This window comes from Onychostruthus taczanowskii, unplaced genomic scaffold, assembly GCF_017590055.1.
Source record: "Onychostruthus taczanowskii isolate IOZ18803 unplaced genomic scaffold, ASM1759005v1 scaffold107, whole genome shotgun sequence".
Taxonomy (NCBI): domain Eukaryota; kingdom Metazoa; phylum Chordata; class Aves; order Passeriformes; family Passeridae; genus Onychostruthus; species Onychostruthus taczanowskii.
Genome location: NW_024497297.1, coordinates 2030320 through 2058247, shown reverse-complemented (window position 1 = coordinate 2058247; position 27928 = coordinate 2030320). Strand labels below are relative to the sequence as shown.

Sequence of the window (27928 nt, the reverse complement as noted above, 5' to 3'; positions counted from 1 at the left end):
AGAATAAGGATTGTAAAGTCTGTCATACAAAAGAGCTGACAGATTTTGGTTATAATTCATGATTAATGCCAAGATTCTTCTCTCACTATTAAAAACAAGTGAGAAAAGCAAGTTACTTGTCATGTTCAGAAGAAAAGGTAGTGGTGATGTCTGCAAGATCTTGTTTTCTACAGCATGTCAGTATGGTGAATTTGGTGTACTTGATTTGTGCTTTTTTCATGAGATAATGGTATACAGGATGCATGCTATTATAGTCACAAGTGATCGATGGTAAATTTTGTGCCATCTCTTTGAGCTCCACTGAAGGCAAGAGGACATTTATGTTCTGGTCATGTTTCTCCACGTGTATATCTAGAGCAGTTCATCTAATGCGGCGCTTTCAAGCAGCCCTTGTGTTTCTTGACATAATAAATACAATAATAAAATGAGACTGACACAGTTGTCTTTGTTTTGGTAATGGGATAGATGAAAATTTGAGTCTGATGACACAAGAGCACTGTGTGAAGAGCTAGAAATTAAAGTATAAAATGTCCAAGACCTGTTTCTCCTGCCCCCCTGCCACCTTCTGAAATGTGCCAGCATTGTACTATCATGATCATTGCAGCCAATGCAATGGTGTTGTACACTTTTACCCATCTCATTCGCATGCCAATGTCTCACTTCAAGCTGTTTGGATGAGATAAGAGTGTCTTCTTAGGTTTCAAAGAATTTTAAACTCTGAAAAACTTCCTTTTTTTCCCATTCAGCTTGTGTTTTAAACTGAGAGAACCTGATTCAGGAAGGAATAAACTACTTGAATAAGTTTGTTGCACAGACATCAAAGACCTGCTATAATTAGAATAAATATTTCCATGAAGTTTCCTAAGGGAATCATAACTAGAAAGTTACTAGAAAAAATACTGCTCACAATTTTTCAAAGATAGATAAAGAGAACCTTTGCTCTTGAACAGCTCATCTTTACAATAGTACCCCATAAGTTTATATGGACCATAAACACAGCTGTGAGTAAAGCTGTAAAAATGGGAAGGACTTTATGATTGCAGATGTTCCAGGCAGCTGTTATTCATGGAAATCAAAAGCCATGAGAGAGTCCATGAAGTTTCCTAAGGGAATCATAACTAGAAAGTTACTAGAAAAAATACTGCTCACAATTGTTGAATTTTAAAAAAAGTGTTTATGTTTGTTTGTATGTTCACCCCAGAGCTTATTGCTTGGTATTTCTTTTAGTACAACTTCTGCATGTAAAGCCAAGAAATAGAAACTCTTGTATATCACTATTACTGTTTTTTTAAACATACACCATATACATGCTTTTGCATATTCAAGTATTATCAGCTGTGTTTTTCATCCCACTCCTGCCTCATTTCTTTCATATTGTTTAATGTGAGAATTTACTCTAAACACCTTTTACAAGGAAAATCCTTTACTAGGCACAAGTTTCACTCTCTTATGCTTGAACCATTTTGCGGGGTTATTGTAGGTGGAGATACTCCACAGTTCAATTGGCATGTAATCCTTAGCTGCATTCTATGGCTTCTACTTGTTTTAATAATAGCAATGGTTATACAATATTAAAATGAAATTGATTGCAGCTATGAAGTCCTTCCTTTTACAGCAAGTTGTGACGAGGTGTGCTGGTTTTGCATCACAGAAGTGATGTTCTAAGAGAAGCTGCTAGCAGTTTCCTCTGTGTCTGACAAAAAAAAAAAAAACAATCAGTAATTAGCTTTGAGAATTGACAATCTGTTAAACCACTGACAAAGCCGATAATGCCTCTGTGAATTCGCATGTTAAAAATAAAATCCTGAGAATTCTCTCTTTTCTGGCCTGAGAACAGGTAACAAGGCTGGCCTGTCTCGGCCGGGCTGGGCGGGTTCTGCCGTGGGTCTGGGCCCCATTGGCTGCCCGGGAGGGGAGGCCGTGAGGCTAGGCCGGGCAGGGTCCCACCGTTTTTTTCTCTGTAACCTTAAATAAAAATATGTATATTTTTATTCATAACAGCTGCTAACATCTTGCTGCTGCTAAGCTTTGTCCCCGCCGCTAGCCCAGGCCTTGCTGGGCCCTGCCTGCGCTGGAGCAGCCCTGGGCCAGTCTGGCTCAGCCAGGATTCTATCCCCAGAGATTCACTCGCAGCCACAGGGTAGAGGGGAAGGAGAAGCCATTGCCCGACTCACCCACCCACCCTCGAGCTGCTGTTGAGTTCTGACCTGTTAAAATCCTAGCCACTTCCCCGCCCCGTCCCCCATCGCGAGCCCAGCGGCAGCTCTGGCTGCAAGCTGCCTAGCCCGGCTGGGGTTAGGTGACCATCTGCAGGCCTCGGGCAAAATACTAACTCTTTCACTGCTTCAGTCTTCCCTCGAGTGAGAGAAAACGACAAGTGCAGTCACGTAAAGGGAAGACATGAAAACAACGAGGTCAGTGAAGAAGTCAAGTCCCAGATGGGAGAGATGAGGAGATGTCTTAATCTTGGGGCTGAAATCCTCTTGTAAAACTTTGGAGAAGAATGTAATTAATACATCAGACTCTTTTCCCCTCTAATACATGAAGGTATGGGGAGATGAAAGTGTTCAAATTGCATACATCTTGAAAAGGCCTCCATGCTAAAGTAAGCAAATGTTGAAGTAGCTGTAATCCCATAAGAAGTTTGAACAGAGAAAGAGAGAAGAGTGATAAGGACCCTCTGCTCCTTGGGAGAGAAGAAGACCTCTGTTCCCAGAGATTATGAGGATTTCAAAGATAGATAAAGAGAACCTTTGCTCTTGAACAGCTCATCTTTACAATAGTACCCCATAAGTTTATATGGACCATAAACACAGCTGTGAGTAAAGCTGTAAAAATGGGAAGGACTTTATGATTGCAGATGTTCCAGGCAGCTGTTATTCATGGAAATCAAAAGCCATGAGAGAGCTGTTTTCTTGTGGAGAAGTCTCCATAAATTTATTAGAGGGACTCCTCTCCCTAATTGAGCTGCAGAAAGGCTATTCTAGAAGTGATAAACTGATTGAATTGTTTCTATACATTGTGAGTAGGAAATAAAAGGTTGTAGTGGGAGAAGTGTTCTAAAGGTTTTATTCTGATTCTCATTATTCTTTCTTTTAGTTACTGTTAATAAAGCTTTTTAAATATCCTTTTAAAGTTTTGAGCCTGTTTTGCCTTTCTCCTAATCCTATCTCACAGCAGGAAATTAGTACCTATATTCTAGTGGGTGCACTAGCGTTTGGCCAGTGCTAAACCCACCACATTATTTGGTGTGTTGGCCAGGAAATCTCAAATTGGCAAACCTAAACCACTACAGACTGTGGCCTCTTCTTGCAGTAAGGGAAGTGTATCACATCTGATACCACTGTGCAGCCTCTGGCCTAGTTTACATCTGCAACAAGTCTCTGAGGCTGCAAGCCAAGAATTTCATAGTTGGTACTTCTACAAGCTAGACTAGCAGATTTTTCCAGCTTCCTTCTTAGTATGTTCTTATTTGGAAAGCCTTAGTACCAGAGCAGAGGTTTTTGCGTCTGTGCAAGAGAAGGTCTCCTCCACTCAGAGCTTTGCATAGTGAGATGTGTAAATTGAAGAAAGCATGCCTGGAGAAGCATGCCCCATTACAGCTGGCATGAGTGGGATTACTCCCTTATTCTCCTTGGTTGGGATGGGTGTTCAGTATACCTCCAGAGAAGGTCATAGAAGAGGCTTCTGGAAATGTTACCACATGTGATTAGACAGTAGGTGAGCAGAGCACCTTCACCAAAGTTGCCTTTGTGAAGATTTTGTGGGAAGTTAAGGTGTTCTTTCACATTACACTGGTGTGTGAAATGGTGGTATATTCTCCATGGCCTGGAAGCAAGTAGGGATGGGAAGAGTGAATTTGTAGAGGGTTTCCTATTGAGCAGAATGATTAAACAGGAAGCCTGTATGTGTGAAGATACTGCTAATACCATTAAAAACCTAGGAGGGAAGGGCCTTGCTGTGTTACCAAAAATGAAGCAGGAATGAGACCTCTTGGATTTCTATTAATGTGTTCTAATTACTAAGACAAGAAAAGCAAGATTATTTTAGGAATCAATTCCTTCCAAATATTCCTTTGCAAAACCAGGTAAGTTTCTGAAAATTAGCTACCCTTTTACCTTTGTTCCAGAACTTTCTCTCTTTTAGTTGTGTTCTAAAGATGTTTGCGAAAGGCACAGATTTCTGCTTTTTTGCTTCTCCCAATTCTGTTCCACAGTGTAATTCATCTGGAACTAGTAATTTTTCTACTTTTCATAGTTTTAATTGCCTAATTATCTGTTCCACTGCAGTGATAAAGTCTTCAAACATCTTGCTGTCCCCCAAGCCTCTCCCAGCATGAAAGAAAGTATTCTGAGTGTTTTACAGCTGTGTCGTCTGTTTTGATGCTTTGTGAATTTAAATCACACCTAGTCTTCTTAGATGTTATGTGAGATGGTAAGGAAAGCACATGGTCTTTCTTAGTCATACTCAGGCTCTATCTCCTCTTAGGGGAGGTTAATCTTGTGCCTTTGGAGCTACTAGCACTGCATGGCTCTAGCCTCTGAAAATGCAAGGGTGGGGTAAATGTTGCTAGATGCCCTAAAGATTCAGGAAGGTTCATTACAACTGTGCAAGTCATGCCAGAGTTCCTGCACCTGTGTGACATATGAAAAGATATTCTGATCATCCTGTGGCAACATAGCCCCTCTTCACCTCTTGAATTAGGGCTGCTGCCTTCAAGTTGAGGGAAGCTCTAATTCAGAAGGAACTGATTAATCAGTTATCTGTTTATTATGATTTTCTGAGTGTTTTAAATCTTCTTTAATAAGGTAAGTGGTTACAGAACCCTTAATAATGTGCTTTTATAGATTGGAGTTAGAACTTGTCAGTGTTTACCAAATGGCCCTGAAAGGTGAGAGTTTCTGTACATACAATGCTGTTAGAGGGGAGCTATTTCTCTGAGGGGCAGAATAACTGCTCACTTAGAGAAGAGTCTGGAACTACTGAAGCTTCACCATTTAGTACCTGATTCTAACTTTTCCCCATGAAACTCTAGTTTCATTGCTTGATGGGGACTTTCGCATCATGTGACTGTAATTTTTGTTTTGCTCTTTGAAAATACCAGCTTATCTAGTTACATTTTCTCCATAATGATGACCCTTTGAGCTGCTAAGCAAAGTATACCTCTGTTTTGGCATGTTACTTTTTTGCATGCCTATGAAAAATAAATTTCAAATAAGACTATCTCTTCTGCAAAGGCTGTGCTACTTAAGGAATCTGAATATATGTGCGTGCATTGCACTTTTTTCATCAAGAGCAAGATGAATTTTCAGAACTGAAAGTGGTAATGCTTTAGTCTCCCTTTTAAAAAACTCTCCACAAACCTCTGCCTCTAAACTAATGTCTGTGCAAGCATACAGCTGCATGTGGCTGCTAGAAATTTATTAGAAACTTAATTATTTGCAATGTTGTAGCCCTGAAAGATAAGTATACAATATTACTGAGAAAACAAAGGAGCTATTTCCAAACTGGGGCTAGTTCAGTTGGGTCTGATAATTCATTGACTGCTCTTTCAGGATTTGGTAGTTGCCTCTGAGGTCAGGATCTCTTGATTCTCAAGAGCACCATATGATTGAGCAATAGTTGTGTGACAGTGTTTAAGAAATACAAGTTACAGAATGTTAAAGCAGTAGCTTGTTCAGAGTAGCTGTGAGTTCTCGAGCGAAGGACCAGTAGGATGCAGTATATCTGAGAGTTTTAAGGGATGGAAAAATAGAAAATTGTGTCTTGTATTTTGGGTGGTGAGGTTTATTGTAACTTTTCTTCCCAGAAACTTGATTCATATCAAGTGTTTTCTTGGAAAAGTAAAGTTGAAGTGTGGGGGTTTTTAATGTTGCATATTGGCTCTTTGCCAATACTTTATGGTATTGCATAGTATTTTCTTTGTTTCAATAACTTTTTTCTATAAATGCCTATGAAAGGATGTGTTACACTAAAACTACAGAAATATCTTGTTACAAATGGAAGTGTAGTAATGCAAAAAAAGATTAGAAATGGAAGTGGAGTATGATAATATAATGTAGAAATAGAAATTATGATTAATGACAGGCATTAAGGTTTGCTTCAGTGAAAAGTGCCTTTTTATTAGTTGATTAGCCTCATCATACATGGAACAGGTACTGTAGTTGCTTATTTTCTCTTTTGAAGGAGAGCAGGGGGAGTGATGCAAATTACAAGGTGAAATAATGCTAGTCACACAGCAGGAGGCTGCACATGGCATGTTTCTGATGTACATGGATTACTCCTCTTCCTAAAAGTAAGTTTTTAGCAGAGGGTTTCACTGGTGACTTGCTTGTGCTATATCCAAAAGTGAATTGAAGTGAGGTAGGTCTTCTTAAAGTAGTAAGATGTGGTTAAAAGCTATAAAAATGTAAACTGTTCTTTCTTCCATAAATTCAATGCAATAGGGTTTTTCTTCGTTCAGTTTGAACTGGCTAATATTTTTTCCAGTCAGACTTGTTGACTTATTTCCTTGAGTATTTTCTTAATGAAGAATAAAAGATCAGAGAGGCAAATCTGGAGAAGATTGTGTGTAATATATAACTGTTAAACTGTAAATTTCTACTAGTTCTCCAAAGAGTAGTCATGTGAAATGCAAACTTCTGTCACGGCAGTTATCTTTTACATATACCTTTTCTTCACCTGTTATTTTTTGTGTGTAGTTGAATGGCATTGTAGATATTTTCCCTTGCAACTTACAGCCTCATTGCCTTTCTGAAATGAATTGTGCAGTAGGGAAGTCACTGAAGTGTGAAAATACAGAGAACAAGAAATTAGTGCAAAATCAAATTCTACAGAAGAGACTAATTGGAACAGAAATAAGAAAATAAGATAACTGTGGTCCCACCTGTCTAGGAAAGGCAAGATTCCTGTTTGTTTCTGCCAAAGCTGCATATAAACAGAAAAGAAAAAATTCCACTATTTTCATGATTAACAAGAAGTATTGAAATAGATGCTGTGCTCTTTAATCTCTGCTGAAAACTCGGTGTTAGTTCTACTTATATCCTCAGCCACATCCATAGTTTTAATGGAACTGGAGAGCAAATTAATGTTACTTAAACAAAATGTGTCATGTAGCCCACTTGTAACTTCTGCCAAAGATAATCTGTTTTCATATTATTTGCAGTTGCATAATGAGACGTGCAGAGGAGCTTGGGAGATGGATGTGTGGAAATTGTAATCTGTGTAAATATGTTATCACAGTGAAGGATTGCTACTGACAGTCATCAAACAGTAAATATTCCATTTGGTACTACATTTACAGATAAGAAGGTCACGAGTTTCAGTCTTAGCTGCATATTTGCTGGATCTTGAGACTTTTGGACCACTCAGCAGAGTAGGGCTGCACCATAAGCTCAAGAAGCTGTTTTTAATTTTATTTTTCATTCTGAAGCAGATAAGATTGCTAAACATGAAATTTTGTTGTTTAGCTTTTAAATTTTATTTTTCCAGAGTGCAGTATATGCAAATCCCTTTAATCACTTTGAAATATGTGCTTTATTTTGATATTTCTTCAAAGTCCTCTTGGTTGTCTTCTTCAAATGTCCATATTTTCACTGATCATAAACATATCAAGGGTAATAAATTGCTCTTCATTATTATATCAGTCAGGCAGTGAACTTGCTATTACAGTACAAGAGATAATACTAAATGCAAGTAAAGTTGAAGAGTTTACCAGTAAACTAAATTATATCATCTTTTTTCCACAACTGCATGATTTTAGGAGGGACAGAGAGGTTGGCTGTTAGGTGAAGGTGTTTGTAAGTGACAAAGCTCAGTATCTTACATGAAATAAAGGAGTGCAGTAACAGGATGAGAATAATGGCCTTTGAAAAATAGGCAGGATTGAGAAGCTGATATGTAATTGTCTGGGAAGATAATATTAAGAAAGGTGACTGCTGTTTGTGGGAGTGATCCTCCTTTTATGGTAAAATAAGCACTCTGTGAGACCGATACAAATGAAGTAGTGGAAACACATTAGGGTAAGAGCAGAAAGGACCAGGTGCAACATGAACTGGCAGGGGGATTTAAGAGATGACAATAAAAGATAATGAAAATACACTGTAAATAAAGACAACAGCCGAGGCCCACGTGTTCTGAGTGGCTCAAGGCTAATTCTTCCTTTAGTCTTCAAAAACCAGTTTATGTGACCTGTTGCTTCACACAATTGCCATAGGGAAAGAGCAGCAAAGCTTACTGTATCTATAAAATGGTGTTGGAAAAATCAAATTTCTAGGCCAAACAACCTAACTTCCCTGAACAGAAAATTAATAAAATAATTAGGGGAAAACACCCAAATATTAGAGAGACGAGCCAACTGTGAAATTACTTACTTTATACCATTCCCTGCCCACCTAAACAACATTATATCCCTCCCCAGCTAGTCAGCTTGTTTAGTCAATAATCAGATGTGAAAAGACCCACAACAAACCAGAGAACCCCACCTGTGCTTTCAGTAGCAGAACTTTCAGAGTAGGAATATTGAAAACGGATGTGGTGCTGCTTTATTAGGTTTGTTTTGAAATCAAGGTATCTGACATTTTATAATCAAAGCAAGGAAATAATTGAAATAATGTAACTGAAATAGCAGTTAAAAGCCCATTAAAAATTGTATTTAGTTATGCTGCCCAGGTCTATTACCAGCTTAGTTTATGCTGTATTGCTCTGGTTAAGTGTTTGTAGCTGGGGAACTTAGGGGTTTTTTTATAGTTGCTGAGGTAAATTGACTGAGATTGGAATTAGGATCATGACAGTCTGTACAACTTTATTGGATAAATGTTAATATTCACTATTGTACAAAAATTAGTACTGTAAAATTAGAAAGGTTAGAGGTTGCTTTTCCTTCTCTTGGTGATGTCTGAGCTCTTACAAATACTAAAAGTGCTTTTATCTGATAGTTTACTAGTGATAATTTTACTCTGACATTTTTCTATCCTTTTCCTAACTTTTGCTTGTCCCCAGCTTGTCAGGGGTTGTGTGGAGTATCTGGCGAGGTGCCTCATGGTTTTATGGTTTTGGTTTGTGGTGGTTTTGGTTTTTGGGGGGTTTCTTGTGTTTGTTTGGGTTTGTGGAAGTGATTTGCTTTCTTTTCTTATTCCATTTTTTTGTTTTGTTTTGTTTTTTGTTTTTGTGATATTGTGATACTACCTAAACTGTGTTGATTCCATCAGAAGAATTCTATTGCTCGTGTTTTGAGCTGTTACTCTGTGGAAAATTTGTCTCTTGAAAGTGTTATGATTTGGTTCCCCTGGGTAGAACTTGGAAAGCACTCTTGTGCTGTCACAGCTGCCCAGATGGGCACCAGTCTGGTTTGCATCTTCATCTACTAGAAAAAACAAAGCAGACATTGACTGATAAATGCTATTGGTCCTCTGTACAGAATTGTTTCTCTCAGCTGTGGTGAGACACATGGTAATGGTCTCATGGAATTAATTGTGTCTTTTAATCTCTGAGCTCTTGAATGCTGAAAAAAGCCTATGTTAATCTTTAGAATTTGTACCATCATTTTTCATAGTCAGGTAAATTCTTAATTTCTGATCTCATCTCTTTGACTACTGCAATCAGATGTCAGTGTCTGGTTTTGACATGGAACTGGGTTGAGTTGAAAAGATGGGGAAAAACAGAATTACATGTCAGTTGTTGATTCTTCTTTTTAATTAACTTCTATAACTGAATTTTTTTTTTTTCTTAATAGGCTTAAGTATATTGCTGTACAGTGCTGGGATTTGAGGTCATGAAGTATTTTCACTGAGTCTTTGAATTTAATTTTTTTTTTTATTGCTTTCCTGTAAAGTCTTGATATTTTAAAGTGCATAAATAGTGCATATTTTAAATGCATGAAATACTTCCTCTCAACACCATCTAAGAGACTTTTAATGTCACTGAATAGGTGATTAGCTACATTTCCATGTAGATAAATTCTGTGCAACCATGGACATAAAGAGCGTTAACTTTCAGAATATAAAGTGATGAAACACGCATGTTGCTAATCTTGTTCCAAAAGAGCTACTGCAGGTTTTTATTCATAACTGTTAAAAAAAAAATTCCTGCTTTCCAGTGAAGAACCATCATCAGACTTCTTGTAATGTTCCATTCATTGAACTTTTAAAAGAGGACATGAGACTACAGGAGTTCATTTATTAATTGTTTTTTTTTTTTCTTTTTAGGTGGCTGGGGACATGAGAGCTTCATTTATTAGGTGTCCCATGCTGACAAACCAATGTTTTCATAGTGCAAACTGGATCTGGAGTCTTCTTCTCTGTAGCATAGCCAGCCTGTAGCCTGTCACCAGCTGTAGCTTGCTCAAGGGGCAGGCTGTGGCTGTGCCAGCCATCCCGTGGCCTGTTGAATTATTTCACAGCCTGTGGCTAGAAATAGAATAATAGGATGGTTCTATGGCCTATTCAGATGTCTATTATGTGAGAAAAGATACATATTTTATAACTGGCCTTGCCTGAAAGGTTCCCATCTTCTTTTCCTGGAAAAAGCAACAAAACAACAACCACCATAAAAATACAACTTGCTTTAAGCTCACCTAAACTGTCCATCCTCAAGCTGCTCACCTACAAACACCAACAGTAGAATTTTGGGTTTATTTTTTTGTTTAGTTTGTGGGTTTTGTTGTCTTTTTAAAAGCTGTTTCAGCTCTTATTTGCATTTCAGACTCATTTTTGACAGATTTATGCAGTACTTTTTTCATTCATGAAAGAGCACATTTATGAGATTGGAATACATAGGTGAGGGTGTTACCTGACCTTTATGGTGAAAGCTGTGGTTTTTGTATTTCTGTTGAAGATTTCCAGAATCTCTGTAGTGTTCATGTGCTTTTTAGTCCAGGCAAAATACGTTGATGCTTTGGAAAGCAGCTCTTGGGCACAGTGATGTGAGAGAATATTTGGGGGAAAAAGCCCACCAATAAAACAGTTTTGTCATGCAGATGTTGTATGTTTTCTGACATAAAATGCATTTTAGCTGTCCTTACTACTCTCCATTTAGGATTTTCTAATATCTTTAAGCAAACTTAATAATCATAATTTTGGAGCATGTATAATAGTTTGGCCTTTTCAACAGTCTGTAATTCAAGCATGTTGCTAACACTCTTTACGTATATTTGTATTACTATCTACTGGTGAAGCATCTGGTTTTTTATCCTCTTATATTAAGCCTCACTTGTGATACCAATAGTGTGATATTATCCCTGCAGTTTATGAATTCCATTGCCTTAAATCCTGTTCTCAAGTTTGCCTCACCAGTTCAGTGTAATCTTTCTTCTGTTTGCAATTTTTTCTCTAGTTGCAGTTATATATGTTATATATTTAAATATACTAGTGCATATTTAAATGCCCTGGAAAAGCAACTGATGCTTTATCTATTAAAAAGACCAAACAGATTTGTGCTTTTCTGCAACCAGTTTATCATGTGACTTCTTGGAGGTAGATGTGCCAAAGACTGGAATTGGATCACTTGCATTCAATGCCTCTTTGACCTATGCTCTAAACGAGGTATCACAGCAGCCCTGTCCTGAAGCTGACACAGAGTCAGGAAGTCAGCTGTGAGTCAGTTAAATACTTGAGGCTTCTGCTGAAGCTAGCAGTAACAGCACAGTTGACACCATTATTTCTCCTCACTGTGTTATAAAAGGGATGATCAGCATTCCTGAGCTGGTGCTTGGAATGCTTCAGGCTGAGCCACAGCACTCTGAGCAGCTTACAAAAGCAGCTCACATCTGAGCCAAAATTTCACTTCACTTTTTTCATCTCCTCCAGTAACAGACCCAATCTTCTAGTAAAGTCTGCTACACTAAGACCAAAGCATAGATGTCCTGTGCATAAAGCACAGTCAGTAGGACATTCTTAAAATAACTCTAGTCCTTCAGAAAATGTAGAGGTGACCCTGGGGTGGCCATTTTGCAAGGAATAAAGCCACCTCGCATAATAAATTGGATCCTAACCTTGTGCTGAGCATTTACTTGATACTGGCAGTGTATTCTGGAAAAGGCTTCTGAGTGTGGCATGTTAAAACATCACAGAGCAGAAAATGCCAGGAACATTTCAGTTACTTGGGAATTGTTGTCTTGTTCTCAGGCCAGCTAATCTGCCCCAAAGTATACTGCAAGAATCCTCACTTGCAGATTAATCTATTTAGCATACTGACACTTTCTGAAAATCTGTCTGGAATTAAAAGAGGTAAGAAGTAGAATCACAGAGCAGTTTGGGTTAGAAGTACCTTCAAGATCATCTCGTTCCAACCCCTCTGCCTTGGGCTGGGACACCTTCCACTAGACCAAGTTGCTCCAAGTCCTGTCCAACCTGGCCATGGATACTTCCAGGGATCCAGGGGTAGCCACAGCTTCTCTGGACACCCTGTGCCAGGGCCTCCCCACCCTCTCAGGGAGGAATTTCTTCCCAATATTCCTTCTAACTGTGCCCTCTGGCAGTAGGAAATCATTCCCCCTTGTCCTGTTGCTTCAGGCACTTTTCTAACCCTGCCCTATCCAGTTCTCTGGGAGCCCCTTTAGGGGTTGAAAGGGGGGGTCTAAATTCTCCCCTCTAAGGCTTCCTCTTCTCATGGCTGAACAACCCCAACTTGCAAAGGGTATTGCCTGCAATCAATCCTTAGAATTATTTTTTCTGTATTAGTGGAAATACAGGAATTTTTGTAACATCAAGCCAGCTTTTAAATTTGCAGTTAACACAGTGAACTCTAAATACTATTTTCTTTCTATTATCAAAATTACCAAAAGTAATCTATCTGAATTATTTTGTGTGTCTTCTGAATAGTGAATAGTTTAGAGACCCTACATTTAGTTAAAGTTTTTCCTCATTTCCTTATTAAAAAAAGCCCAAACAAAAAACCCCAAAGAAATTTTAAAAACTAAATCAAAACCAATAAACTAACCAAACTCTCCCTTTGCCCCCTTCAAATCCCCTAAACCAAAAAATAAACACAAACTTCCAGTTACTCAGTTGGAAGGCATTTTGTTGTCAAGTGTCATGGGTTTATATGAGTGAGGAATCTCTGAGGATCAGTGTCTTCTCGATGGTATCTGCCCTGTTGCTGCTTTGAGGACCAGGTAATAAAATAGCACAAATTAGCAGGATACTGAACTCAAAATTGTCAGAGGTAGTCAGAAGGTACCTGCTGTTGTTTAAGTACAACAAGGACAAGCTAGGGATTCACAGGTGGCTTCTCAGCAAGTCACTGTAGATTCCTTTTCAGCTCCTGTTGTTGCTGCCTCATCAAAGCTGGAGAAACATTATCTTATTGCAAGTTGATGAAATCCGAATCTTGCTAATTCAGAAAACCAACTTCTTTTTACAAACTTCTGCAATTGTTTTCTTGATGGTGGAGTTTGGGGTTTTTTTGGCCTAGGAGGAATGCTAGTTCTCGCAATGATAGTGCTGTAACTTTCGTTCTTTTTCATCTTCCAACACAATCACCATGACCAAGTCTTATTTGGCATCAAGAAGAAAAACTACTTGTAAGAGTGCACAGCACTTGAATAATGGGACTTTTAATAGTTTCAGGAAAACACTATTATTCATATAGATATATAAAGGGCCTGTGCAACTAAAGTATTCATCAGTGTATAAAAATCTATCCACATTTTTCCTGTGTTACTTACAACTTCCAGTCAGCTCAGGCACTATTCCTGTGGTCTCAGCATCAATGCTGGTGAAAATTATGTATAGTCAAACAGATTTCAAGGATGAATTTAATCTCCAGCTGCTTGTGGTGCTGATTGCTTTCTGCTGGCAGGAGTTTTAATGCTTAATATATAACTTGATCATCTACTCTGCCTTGAAAAAGTGAGTTATGTAACTGCAGTGGTTACTGCTGGTATGGAAGCTATTCTCATAGAAGGTGTTTTGCTGGATCTCAGAAAAATAGCATTTTTAATCAGATTTATTGTAGACTTTATGGTATAATCCAATATTAAAAAAACCCCAACCAAACAGAAACCTCCAAAGGCCATATTGCCTCTTGTGTGCTTGTAAGAAGCATAGAGTGTGTTATTAAAACTTCAGTCTAGTGAATTATAACTTTTGTAGATGAAAAAAGAATAGAAAAATTGAGAGGCTCAAAAGAGTAATTCATCAACCTCATGCACTGGAAAAACACTTGGTTTTGAAGTTAAGTGAAAGTGTGAAGGAAAAAGAATATCTGACTTTAAGATCTCAAAGATGTAGAAAATAACCAGCACCCTACACATGAGCAAAGCATTGTTTAAAAACAAGAATAGTCTTCTGTGGTGTCTATACATTTTGTTTTCTGCAACAGAATATTTGGCTTTTCACATTAACATCCCACTTATTTCGAACAAAAGAGGAAGCTGTGTTTGGCAAGAATCCAGAAAAATGGAGTTTCTCAATTTGTGTATGATTTTCTCTCTGCACAGCTGTTTTTACTTGGAATTGTAAATGGCTGGTTTTCTCCCAGGGCCGATCGGGTCCAATCCGGCTAGCTCTGGACCCTGAGCCCTAGCAGCCTTTACAAGGACAAAAACAGATGGAGGCGCTCTCTTCTCGGGACCAAAGTCCTGTTTTTATTCCTAGATAGGAGTCACCTCGGGATTCAGGCGACATCCCAGGAAAAGAGAGCTTGGGTGTCTTCTCCCAGAAGATTTAAGCTCAGGGGAAGGGGGGCAGAGGAATGGTGGCCACAGCCAATGGGATACAAGTGAGGAAGGGGTGAGGAGAGGAGTAAACCTGGGACAAACCGCTACCAGCGGGGTTTAGTTGAGGGGAAGACCATGTGATAAGTGCAGGTTATCGAACATCCAGTGCAAAACCAACAACTAAATAAACTACCTAGTGCAATACACATGGAATATTTCTTGTCCAAATAGGAGATTTTACTTTGCTAGAGAAAAACATTTGTGGAAAGTTTTTCTTTAGGTACTTGCAATGGGTATGAGTTGGAGGGAAATAACCATTTTTATGTAACATTTGTTTCACTTTATTTTTGGCTGAAGTAATCTGGAGGCCTGTTATTCAGGTTGCACTCTGAATAAATTTTCATCTGCTACTAAGAGGGATAACTATAATTGGGGAGGTGAGCAGGATATGGCTCTAGGGGGTAGCCTTGGGAAGCCAAGGGCAGATTTGAGAGCAGTTACTCCCGGTCTTCATGTTTCATGCTGAGTTCTGAGCTCAGCAAGATCACGAATTTCTGCTCTTTAAACCCAAGTCACTGCTGAATGCGTGGAGCCACAGGGTCTGCCAGGAACATCCAACCTTCATAGAGCTCTGCTGAGCTGGGGGGGGAGCAAAGTGATGGTTTACAAATTTGGTGGACTGAGTGCAGTCGCGAGCAAGTTCTACTTTGCAATCTCAAGACTTTTTTAAACTGCTTACCACACTTCTGCCTCAGCTTTTTATGAACTAACAAAGCAGGTTCTTTTTCCTTTCCCATCAAATTTGGTCACCCAAATAATCTGTACCTGTGCCAGCTGAACTTTCCTGGAATGAGAGAGATTTGAGTTGTAAATACACACAACTTCTGATGCATGTCACAAAAGTATGGTGTGAGGATGTACTTTCCTCCTTGTGGACATAGTTCTCCTATATTAATTTTTGGGAGTTAGCTTTTAAAAAAATTTTAGCAGTCACTTCCTTTCATTTGCTGATCACAGTGAAAAGCAAACTCTGACATGGTTTTGTTAGTAATGTTGGAGAATTCATGTATTGGGTTAATATGTCAGCCTTTCTTACAATAAATAATACAGAATTGTACCACATTAATGAAAATAATTAAACTGTAATGTAATTAAATTTGTATCTAAGCCCTGAAACTTCCCTGTGAATGATAGCTCTTACTGGTTCAACTGTGTGGTGAAAAAGCTTGTCCAGTTTTGTCCCAGATAACAGTCAAATACAGTAGGCAGGAAGTATCTCATGTTCCACCTGTGTCCAATGGCAATTTGAAATTTGGCTGAGAGAAACAGTTCTTTTCAGATAACAGAGAATATCTCTCTTTGTGCATCAGAGCATTCCTAGAAGTCTCAGCTCTGGAAACAAATGTCTCTCTTTTGTGAAATATCTTGGTGCTAGGCATGTAAACTTCTGCGGTTACTTTGGCTTGCTGTATTTATTAAGACGTCACAGATGTATTTTACTTGTTGTGGTTTAAGAATGGTATTCCTCAGTCGGAAACACTGCAAACCATGAGCTGCTTGCTCGCTCCCCTCTCCTCTTCCCCACTTTGATGATTTGGAGAGAAGAACTAGAGGCACAAAAGGCAAAGACCATGGGTTGCGATAAGAACAATTTACTGGGAACAGCAAGGAAAAGACAATGAACAGTAACAGCAACAATACTAATAAAAGAGTGTACAAGAAATGGTTTGCACCCGAGTTCTCACCCCCGAGAATACCTGACCATTCCCTCTGCTGTGCTAACTGAGCTGGCAGGCAGCCATTTCCCAAAAAATGAGGTGAGGTGCTACAGAATAACCTCTGGATCCTGGCCATGCCCCCTCCTGGCTCCTGCAAAAATTAAACCTGTCTTGTCTAGAACCAGGACACTACATTCTTTATGTCATAACTTCCTTTTTCGTATCGGTTTTATAATCTACGCAAATGGCAGCACCAGGTAGCCTTCCTTCAGTGGCACACTTGTCTCAAATAAGGCAAGGCTAAGATTTGAGTTAAATAGAAAAACATACTTTTAGTATAGTCTTCTTTACTATACCCTGTAATTTAACCATATATTTCTTTATATACAATAGGTGTCAGATAATTACAGTGCAAATTTTGTAAAGTCTGTGTATATGTATTTTTGTTTTAAGGGGCTTTCTCCCTACCCTTTCCCAAAAACAAAGAGATCCATAATAAAAAATACACCTTTTTGCACCATAACAAAGCTACTTTTCTCAACAGATGAGTATGCCTTGAGAACATACCGTATTGGTGTATAAGGGTATAAAGGGTGTGTCTGCCAGTGATAATGTATACGGATGTGGCACCAACTGATTTCAACCAGACAGAAAATTAGCACCCCATCTAAAACATGGAAGAAGAGTTTAGTAGTAAATGTGAATTGTAGCTTTGTAAAGCAGTTCTACCTCCTAAAGCCCAAGGAAACAATAGAGAGTAACTAAGTCTGTGTGCTTATGAGGTATTTTCAGGCATTCCTGGGAATCAGTTTTATATTTTATCCTTGTGTAATGGATTGCCATCCACAGAGGTTGCTGTTCAATTTTTTGGAATGCCTGCCCTTGAATCAACACCTGGTATATTAAGAGTCACAAAATGCCAATAAGACAGGCAGAACAAATGTGTCTTAATATATTCCAATAATCTCAACAATCTATGCTAGATGTGTATTTTTACTGCCAAGCAGAAAGAACAGAAACATACTGACTAATTTTTACCAGAACAATAATCAGACATCCACCAGTAAACATGAGTGTAGGCCAGAGGAAAGCAAAGAGGAGACCTTTTGCAGGATAAAGTCTGCTTAAAATGGCGTTGGTCTGTGTTCCTCCTGGGTCATAGTAACACGGGAAAGTCTGATATTTTTTGAAATTGCTTGCAATTGTTTCTATTCGTGCTTTAACTTCTTTAGAGTTCTCCAACTTGTCTGGGACATATGAGCACTGAAATAAGAAATCAAGGTGATTCATTATGACAAACACTCCAATAAAATGTTTTTAGTTAAGTCAGATTGAGTGAAAAAATCATGCTAGTACTGACAAAACCTTCTGTGGTTTGGCATCCCTGGAGATTGTCTTGATTTCATTATGTCCATTTGCCATGCCACTCTTCCCTGTTTCCATCAGTATGTCTATGCCCCCAGTCTGCAGATTTACAGATTGGAGTTACATTGTTGGAAACCAATAACATGCACGCTCAAAAAACCCCTGCAGTCTTTGACACTGTCACTTCTTTATTACAGTGCCAGACTCCAGTTCCTAACACAGCTTCTAGGCACTGTCACAGTGGGAAAGTGTTGTGCAGAAATTCACACCGGCTTGTCAGTGTGCGCAAGAATGAAGTTGTTTCACTGCACACCTCTGGTTGTAACTAGTAGAAAAATACAAGCATGGCTGTTGGAGGCTTCCTACTTGTCTTTGTTAAACAAAACTATTTTGACTTGTAGTAATAATTCAGAGTTATTTAGTTTTCAGTGGAAATAGGCTTTGAAGCAGTAATTTTTTGTTGTTTTTTGTTGTTGTTGTTCATAAACATTTTTTTCTTCAGTACTGTTTTGTGTATATAATAATGCTTGAATGTACTGGAACCTGGCCAAGGCAAAAGCAGGGATGGTTCCTGACCTGAAAATTTTACTTGCATTAATGCAAGTAGATAGGACATCAAGAAGTTGCCTTCCCTTGCAGTGAACAAGGCTCTTGTTTCCATCTATGGTCGGTAATTTCTATTTGCTCCTTCATTGCATGTAGCTTTCCCTGAGACAGTCATTACAAAGACAGGCATTAGCTAGAAAAATTCTCTTCAGCTGAAGTGTTTTATGCTATTAGGTTTGCACTGTGGGAAGCTCTAATCTATAAAAATGTTTTGCACTTTTAATCTGAGCATGTTTGTTCTGAATTCTGAAAGTACTTCAGTCTCAGGCATCCAAGATCTGAATTTTTACTAATTTGTTTCTTCTTTCTGTCTAAAATGTGCATCATTTTGCAATTTTCTCCTTTATTCCCTGCTTCATAATATACACCTAAAAAACAAGTAAAATTGGGATTTGTGCTCTTACTTTGGATGGTTCTAAACTTAATGTCTCTCATGTGCTAATTCAACAAGGAACTGAGCAAGCCACAGCTTATAAACCATTTCTTACAATGGGTCTTCAACTGGGAGACTTACATATTTTAAAATGTTCATAGGTGTTGTATATTCGTGTTGGTGTAATTCCTTTAAAAGTATTAACTTAATATTTAATGTAATATTTAAAAGAAAATAAACACCTATAATTTCTGGAATGTTTTAAAATTGCCTTGGTTCAAGCCCAGACATTAACATGTAAAAGATGAGTGACTCCTGCTGTTACTGTGCTGCTTGGTTTAAAAACTATCAGCCCTTCTCCTCAAAGGTGTTAGATAGTAGCAAAGAATGAGTATGCAATTTGTGTTGCAAGTACCTTAGGATTTCTTTCCAATGTATCTTCAGTCTGGTAGAGCATAACCTCCTGTCCTGAGGCTGTCAGATTAACCCACACCTGTAGACAGGGATAAGGAAAGATTTCCTCATCCTCTGAGCCTTTGCTGTTTGGACAGAAAACTTTGTCCTTGATGTTGGCTTTGAGTACCTTGCACACAGTTTCTGTTGTCCAAACACTACAAAAACAAAACAAAAAGTATTCCTTTGAAGCTCATCAGAAGCATCTGTTGCAAGTTGCATGTTAAAAAACATCTGTGCGTGCTGGCTTGGCTGAAGTTCATAGCTGCTTCATCCTGCTGTGAAGAACTGTACCCACCCTGAATCTGTGGCTGCACCTGCAAAAGGGCTGCCGTAGTGAGTAAGTTCAGTAAAGCGTTTTTGCTGGTTTTGCTGGTTTTGCTGTTGTTTTTTATGCATTCTGTGGTTTTCAGTTAGATTCTGACCTCCCCATCTGTAACCAGCTTCATGTTATTCAAGAAAGAAATATTGCTATGGATTTTAAAATTTGGTAGAAAATACCTGCAATGCAGTACACTTCATGTCTCAGAAATATGTTGACTGATTTCATTCAATAAGCCTCAGAACTCAGATCTGTTTTCCCCACTTCTCTTTTTCTTTATTACATGGGCCTCTTACATAAATAAGTAGCAGGTTTTTTTTCTGGAAAAAGTTAATTTTTACTGTTGCTTATCTATTTTTCTCAAGAGTTACTTTTCTGTTATTGGTAACACATTAAGTTTTGCTCACAGAAGTACACTTTGGTGTCCAAGAAAGATGAGAAACAGTCTCACTCCAGTTCATGTGAAACTACTCTTGATACATCCATCCATCTTTTGTAATGTAATCTGGAGGCAGAAAAATTAATATGTGAAATACTCTGTTTTAAAGAGAATGTATTTCAAATAGCTCTTAAATTAAAGGTGCTCTATCAAGAAGAATGAGGTGGATGTCCTTGCTTTCTCTGTCATAATCTTGAAACATAAACAAGTGAGCTGCACTCCTTGTCTTGTTACTTTGATAATTTGCAAATTGATTTTATATGTGTAGGCAGAACTCACAAAATTAAATAAAAGGATGGGCATTCGTCACTCCTTCAGTGTTCATTACGTTCTGTAATATTTGGTGTAGTAGCCTGGGTTGTTGAAGGTGCTTGTTTCTTATGATGGTTAATTCAGAAGATACAGATTCTTAAGTGAACAATTTTACCTTGACTTGTGTTGCCCAGGTTTTATTAAACAAGACTCTCTCCTGCCTATGAAAGAGCCTTTTTAAAATGTTTCTATTTATGTAAGACTTGGCTTTTCATTGTCAAGCTTTAATAAGCATGGCTGGCTTTTTGATTCTACAGCAAATGTCTTGATTTAGTCTGTTTTGTTTAGCCCTGAGGAGAATAATTTCCTCTTTTTTGTGTTCACTTGTGCCTGATGAATTCTTGCCACACTTTTTTCCTCTTCTGTTTTAAATCCTTATGAGCTCTTTGAGAGCACTCTGTCTATTGTACAATGTACTTATGTATATTTTATCACTGTTTTAATTATTGTATATGATGCTAACAGGAAAAAGAATAGCTTTGTTTCATAAACAAATGGCTCTTATTACCTTGTAGTGTAAAATGGCACAATGGTGATCCCAATAAAAAAGTACATCATCATGGAGCATGCAACCATTCCCAGTCCCAGGCAGAGGGCTCTTGTCTCCCCTCGCTTTTGTGCAGTCACCAACTTCTTTCCCAGCATGATTTACAGCTGTGAATCTTGAACAACTTCTCTTTGGTGTAAAATAAAACACAGAAAAGAAGGTAAAATATGACAGTTATTGTAGTTATGTAATAAGTTTCTGAAACATAATATAATCAGTGGCAGAACAGCCCAATTTTTGCAAAAACTTAGAACTCAAAAAAATCCAACCAAACTTGCTGTGTTTTTTGTTATCACTAGACTCTTCTTTTACTTTTTAAATTTATGGTGTAGTACCTTAAGAAGTGTGTGTGTGTGTGTGTAAGCCAGGAGACTAGGTAGGAAAACCTGGTAAATTCTGGGGAGAATTCTGTTAACATTCCAGTTGTCCTCAGACCTAATTCAGTCTGTTTTATGTTGCTGCTTCTCTGAAGTTAGAGTTAGGCTAAAGGCTGCATGAAGGGAAAACCTTCCCAGAGTAGAAACCTTTTTACAGTACGCCTTTTCTTCTGGAGTAGTTTGAAATGGTGTTGTCTTATTTCAAAAGAACTGAAATAGTTAAAAATTTAGCATTTGAGATTTCTGACTTCTACATGTTTGCTTGGCCTTGTCAATTCAGAGGTGCTCCAAATCTGCTGTCCAAGGAGTGTTGGTGTAACTATGGGGAAATAACTCTTGGGCAGAGCTGTCTGAACCTGAGCTCAGAACTGACTGGCATTAGCACCTCCACTCCTTTGACAAAAAGCATTTTAAATGATCCACCATAAATGACCATAATGTTTTGTTGAAGAGAACCTGAAAATTATTGCCATGAGTCCATATGCCATTGAATAATTAGGAGTGACATATAGGTTTCTATAGAAATAGTCCAGAACTTTCATTGCCAGTTCAACCCATCACCAGTATCTGCTGCTCTCACAGCTGTGATTGCTGGTATGTGGGGTTTTGTTTTTTCATGAAAACATGGCAAAAGCTGTTTTTATGGAAATTACAAGACTGGCAAGATTTGTGTGGGCTTTTTGGAGATAAGAGAGGAAAGCAGAGCAAAAGGAGAAAAAAAAAAGACATTCATGCCAAATTAGTTTTCCTTTCTGTTGTGCACAGCCTTAGGCAGTGCTTTTTGAGGATTTTAGTTTCAGGTGTGTGCAACTTTTTAGTGTTTATCCTTACTGGCTGGCCTTCAGGATGGCACAGCTCCTGCGAAAATCCGCCTGTGTTCAAACTTAGATTTATATACAGTGTAAGATAAGTACAAACCAAAGCTGGCAAATAGGCTCTTCAGGTTATCTGTGAGCATATGTTCTCCAGCTTTTACAGGCTGGCAGAGCTGTGGTGACTGCAAGTAGGGGACCATGCTGAATTTGGTGAAAGATGAGATAGCCCTCAAAGCTATGAGCATCAGCTCTTAAAGGAATGAGTGGAAATATATTCTGAATGTTCTTTCCTTTCCTGCTATTTCTGGTTTTCCCTGGTAAAAGTGCCTCACTTTGACTGTTTAATGACCAAAGGAAAAAGGTATTTGAAAATTAACATCCTGCTGTTTTTAACCTGGATGTTAGTTCTCTTAGCAATAAAAAAATATTTATCTGTGGACACCTTTGGTCATTTAGCAGAACTTGTGGTTAGTTGCAGATTTTAAGAATATATTTTGAAGTTGGTAGTATTTGATATCAAAGTGGAAGGCTGTTTTTAGGCGTCCCTAGAAACTAAATGAGTTATTTTTAGAATACTGAATTGTGTCCACTTTCATATTTAAGTCCGTTTTAAATAAAACATCCACATCCACTGTGAATTCTGCATACAGCATTTTGAGAGGAGTTGTTTTTCTGATCATCACATATAATTCACTGGCACTGTAAGAAGCATCTCAATTTGAGAATTGCCATAGATGAACTTTCCTTGTTTACTGCTATTTGAGTTTAATACAGAAGGTGAGCTAATGCCCTTAAGTAAGGTTGTACTGTGTTTTGCTTGGTCAGTGGGGCTATAGGTAGAACATCTAGTATCAAATGCTCCCAGCAGACTTGTGCTGTGCCTGCATATTCACGTGTAACTATGTGGAGAGGTGTGTGCAGCAAGGAAACTTGCACAGTAAGTGTCAGTGACTGTTCCTTGAAACCTTACATCATTTCTTTTAGTTTGGAAAATGGGAAATAAAAAACTTAAAGAATTTAAAAGTACTTAAAATATCAGAATACTGTGCAACACAGTACCTTAATACCAATTGTTATTAAACTGGCTCTCCTTTACATAGTGTGCAGCTTGGTCAGAGGGAAGTGGAATAAAGGAACATTATCAGGCCTGGAGCACAGGCCCTGAGACCAAATGGTACTGGAGTAGCAGGTCCTTATACCATGGTGGGGAGATAATGATAGATGAGTGAAAACCTGTGTAATTAATAAGAAATTCTTACATAGAGTAAAAATGATTAATCTTTCATTTTCTGTGAGAAATTGAAAAAAATGAAAGGCTGGTACTGCCACTGTGACTTGTGGAAAACTTCTAGTGTCCTAGAGCTATTAATATATTGAATTTTGATAGACCATAATATTTACAGAGCTCTCCCATTTACACTGAGAAACAGTGGGTTAATCAACCCCTTGTTACATGGAATACAAGAACTGTGGGACTATTAACTGAAGAATTAATAAGAAATCTAATTGCTTCAAAAGTCTGCTTGAATGCCACCCACATATGCAGTGGATGTACCACTAAACTAATCCTCCTAATAATCTAAAACTAGCAGACCATCTCTTTAAGACACAAAAGGAACTTGTATGTGTTAATAGGAAATTTTTCTTAAGTGGCCCAGAGGTTAAATGCAGTGTTGTTCCCCATCCTCACACCAGACAGACTGCCTAACCCTGGCTCTCTGCAAGGGCTGCTAAGTGATGCTGTTTGCCTGTGTTCACCCAGTTCAGATAACTGCTTCACCCCAAAGGGAATAAGGACATGTACATTATGCAGAGAATGTTAACAAGAAAGATTAATCTAAAAATATCACCCCGAGGGCTTTTATAGACATAAAAAATAACCAGCTAGGTCTTCAGGCAGTGTAAAACAGAGGTGCTTACATCATTGTTGTGTTGCTGTAGCAAATTAGCTGTAAATGTCGTCCCTAAAATGGAAATACATGTTTTTCTGGTGCATTTTTTTCTGCTTTCAAATGTAGAAGACCAGAAAAACCTGTAACGCTATTTCATATATGTACAGAAGAATTTAAGAGGAAGCATAGGACTGCAAAGGAAACCCACATGTTTGTTTTTTTTCTTTCTTACATAAACATTCCTATGTACTACTGCTGAAAATACTTAATTTTCTGGCTCTCCAGACAAAGCAACGTTACATACATATAAAAAACCCATATTTACTTTAAATTTCTTCATTGTTTTAACAGTTAATTTTTTTTCTGATTATAAGTATCTTGTCTCCTTGCTCTGTCTATGTATATTAGAAGGAGCATTGAAATAGCTGGTTTAGTGTTTCCTCTGACAAAACCATTAAATATTTTAAAATTAATCACTGCAGAAGACTTGATTTGCCCAGGAAGTCTGAGTAAAATTGAACTGGAAGATGCTGAAGTGTAGAAAGCAAGGCCTAGTCCAGCTTTCAAGAGAAAATGTAAATGTATTTTTGTACTGCAGATTTTATGTGGTGGTTCCATACCTATTAGGAATGTATAAACTGCAAATGTTTTGATAATGTTCCCTTTACCTAATCTTCTTCAATCCAGGTAAATTATACAGTACATTTGCTGTGCATTTTCAATGTATAATAATTGCATTCATAGCTGCTAGTGATGATCTTAGGTATGCCATCCGCTCAGGTTTTGAATAGTCCCCTATTTTAATTAGAGAGATATTTGATACTTGGCAGGAAATCTCTACCTCCTCCTCCTATCTCATCTTTTCAGGAGTTTCCAGTGGTGTGACCTCAGATGGGACCTCTCTCTCAAGCTATTAACCTGCTCTCAATTTGAGTAAGGTATGAGTAGCACTGATGAATTTACCTCGCTTGCAGAAGAAAGGCTGCTAAATCCCTCTACTGAATTTAAGTTGGGAATAAATATTAACAGTGAGATAGTGTTGTGGTTTTTTTGGTTTGGTTTTTCTTTGAGCTGATTTATCCCACACTATATGGTGAAACTTTAGTGAATATTTATGTATTGCTTTCAGATGAACATTATGTTCTAATACAGCATCATACCAAGAAGAGTGATGGAAGTCATCTACACCTCTAAAGTGATGAGAACTTTTCAAACAGGCCTGTACCTGTTGGCCTGTATTGCTTCTGCATGCAAAACAGCCATTTGTTTTCTCCGTCAAATGCAAACTTAAGCCACCTTGTTTTATTCTCAAAACATCTTGTATAGACAAAATAAAAATTGCCAGCTTTGCTGGATTTGTAATAGGAGCACACTACTTGGGGACAGTTTATTGGCTCAAATGTTTTTTGTGAGAACCAGTAGGCAAAAGTTTTAGATTTATAAATATGAGCTCTGTAGTGGTTATGTTACAGGAACAGCGCTCATATTTACATACTTAGGACTCTCTCTAGGTAGAGTTAGTTTGATCATTGGCACTTGCTTATCTGTGTTTCCATGGGTACTTAAACACTGCTTAGATTCTTCCTTCCTGTTTCAATTCTATGCTCATCATTTTCTCATCTGCTGCCCCACCACTTACAACAGGCTGTAGTCAAAACTGCATTTCTGTTAGCACTTTCTTTCCTTTTCCCCAGTCTCTAGCAGTTACAGGCATTTCTTGCTGGTACTGGGGAAGTGCTGTGAATGGGGAACACCAGTTTTTTCATTACTTAATAAGCTTTCTGTGTGTCTGGGACCACAAATACTGAATGAGGTGATGCTGAGCCTCAATGGAAAAGTGCACAGAAAAGTTTCTCATGTAGTTGTGTTGGAATCCCAAACAGCAATATTTTGACTGTGTAACATGATACAATGTTTATCTTATGAAATATGCTGTACAATTTTGCTTTATTACTGAACTGTGTACCAGATGTACCACTAGAGTGAATTAAAGAAGTTAGATTTTTAATTGTCTAAAAACATATGCAGTTGTTTAGGACTAATTCTATTAGCTTTTAAACTTTTTTTTTTTTTTCTTAAAAAAAGAAAAAAGAAGACAGAAGTTACTTGCTTAGTTCAGCTGTTCTAAAATCTTTCTGGAGTACTTTAGCACTTTTTCCTTTGATTCTCTGCTGTAGAGGGCTGCACAGAAGGAATCAGTTGAAGACCAGATTTTTGAGAAGCCTTCAAGAGTTCGTGTACCTGGTTCCTCTCTAACTTAGGGGTAGGTAAGCACAACCTCTAGAGTAATGCTGAAAACCCAAAGCCATGAAACTTCTAAGAGCAAAAGTGCATTTACCATTAAAATGAATAAGAACTATGGTCTTATATGAGCTGCAGGCTCTTAATTTATGAAAATATTATTGTTACCTTTGCTAACAGTTGTGAAGAACGATCAGATTGCATCCAGTTACAAAAAAGAGAACTCAGTCTGCATGCTACAGAAAAGTTATCTGCCCTGTTCTCCATACTGCTGCAGATATAGAAAGCCTTTTGCTTCCCAAAACACTGTACTTTTAAAAACACAAAGCTATCACATGCTCCCAAGGAAAAAGAGTTGTTTAAAAATATACTTACAGTTTTTGATGAAATGCTGCTTTCTCTGATGAAAAAAGTCTGTTACATGACAAACTTGGGATAGTAGTGGAGCTCAGAGCTGAAAGGGATATTTTTATTTTTTTTTTCCTTTCCTGTATGTCGCTGGGTTTGCTTTGCTGTGGCTGAACTCCTAACTTAATTCCCCTATTACAAAGCCTTTTGTAACCATAAATGGTAAGGTATGAAAGAGCACTGTCCTTTTGGAAATTAATTGCTGGAAACCAGGAAGTCACAATACCAAGACTGAGCTTTCTTATATGCTAGAGCTCCTTTACGACGCATTCTGGTGGATTTGTGTTAAACTATGGGCCTACTCCATTTGTACAACTCTTTTAGTTTAGAAATCTGACAGGTCTTTTGGGTAAGATTTAAGGAATTGAACTGTATTGATGATTAGTGGTATTGATTCTTAATAACCTGAGCCATTACCAGGTGTGTGGGAATGCTTTATTGCCACTATTTTCAGTGAGTTTGGATGCAACAGGTGCTACAATTCTGACTGTATATCAGAGCCTTATAGATAAGAACATCCATCATGCTATAGGTGCATTAGTGTCTAGCATGTTCCTCTAGCCAAAAAGCCAAGCCTATTTCTGGGACATATGAACAGATAACTCCTAGCACAGAGCTTCAGAAAAGAGATTTTTTTTTTTTTTGGAAACTGTTACTGGGAGTCTAAAGGAATTAAGGAATTTAAATTAGTTAATCTAGTAGAATCATTAGGAGAGAACTGTAAGCAAGGGTAGGGTATTTGCCCCTCCTTTCCCACTTTAGGTATATCATAATTAGCTGTTTCAGTTTAAGCTGTTCTTATTACAGATGCAGAAGAGAGCACACAAAGCTAACCTGGATTTAGATAACTGTCTAGTAGACATTTACAGCTAAGTTAGAGGAAGTCTGCTACTATCATCTAGATTAGAAAGACTTATGATCATAGTAATCTATAATACTTGAGAAGTAATGTAGAGAAATTTGAGAAATTTTAAAAATTATATTTGAAATTTGGAAAAAATAGTCTTATGAATAAAAGTTATTTCTGGATAAAACAGGATCTGGTTGAATGGAGTTTTTATCATTTTTAATGCTTAGTAATCAAGACTGGATATTTCAAGGAGGCAGTTTCTGCTGGGTCAAGGTATAGTCAGGCTTTTAATGAGGAATTCATTGTAAGTGATTTTTGGGTTCTGTGATTCAGGGTCCAAAGCAGAATACAAGGTAAGCTGTGCTGAATGAAATTCATGAGTCTTCAAAGACAAGGTTTGTCCTCTGTCTCCTCTCCATGTACGTCTTAACCCCAGTGGCCAAAAGAGATTTCATTTCAGTGATAGTTTCCCATAATTCTTTTAAAAAAGAGCAATGCCTCAACTTGGAAAATCTTGCCATATCTGTAAACTACTGAAGTAGCTGCACTCAAAA

General features: G+C 37.9%; 2 protein-coding genes across 2 annotated transcripts in view; one reads left to right on the top strand and one right to left on the bottom strand.

Moving 5' to 3' along the window:
- KCNIP1 (potassium voltage-gated channel interacting protein 1) overlaps nt 1–27928 on the top strand; it is a 294849-nt gene that overhangs the window by 1527 nt on the left and 265394 nt on the right. The window lies entirely within an intron of this gene.
- KCNMB1 (potassium calcium-activated channel subfamily M regulatory beta subunit 1) lies at nt 16293–26651 on the bottom strand. The gene is made up of 4 exons (XM_041417919.1): nt 26492–26651; nt 20753–20920; nt 19134–19329; nt 16293–17637 (listed from the first exon to the last, which is right to left on the bottom strand). Exons 2-4 carry the CDS (start codon nt 20887–20889, stop codon nt 17368–17370), a joined length of 603 nt encoding a protein of 200 aa, XP_041273853.1. The 5' UTR covers nt 20890–20920; nt 26492–26651; the 3' UTR covers nt 16293–17367.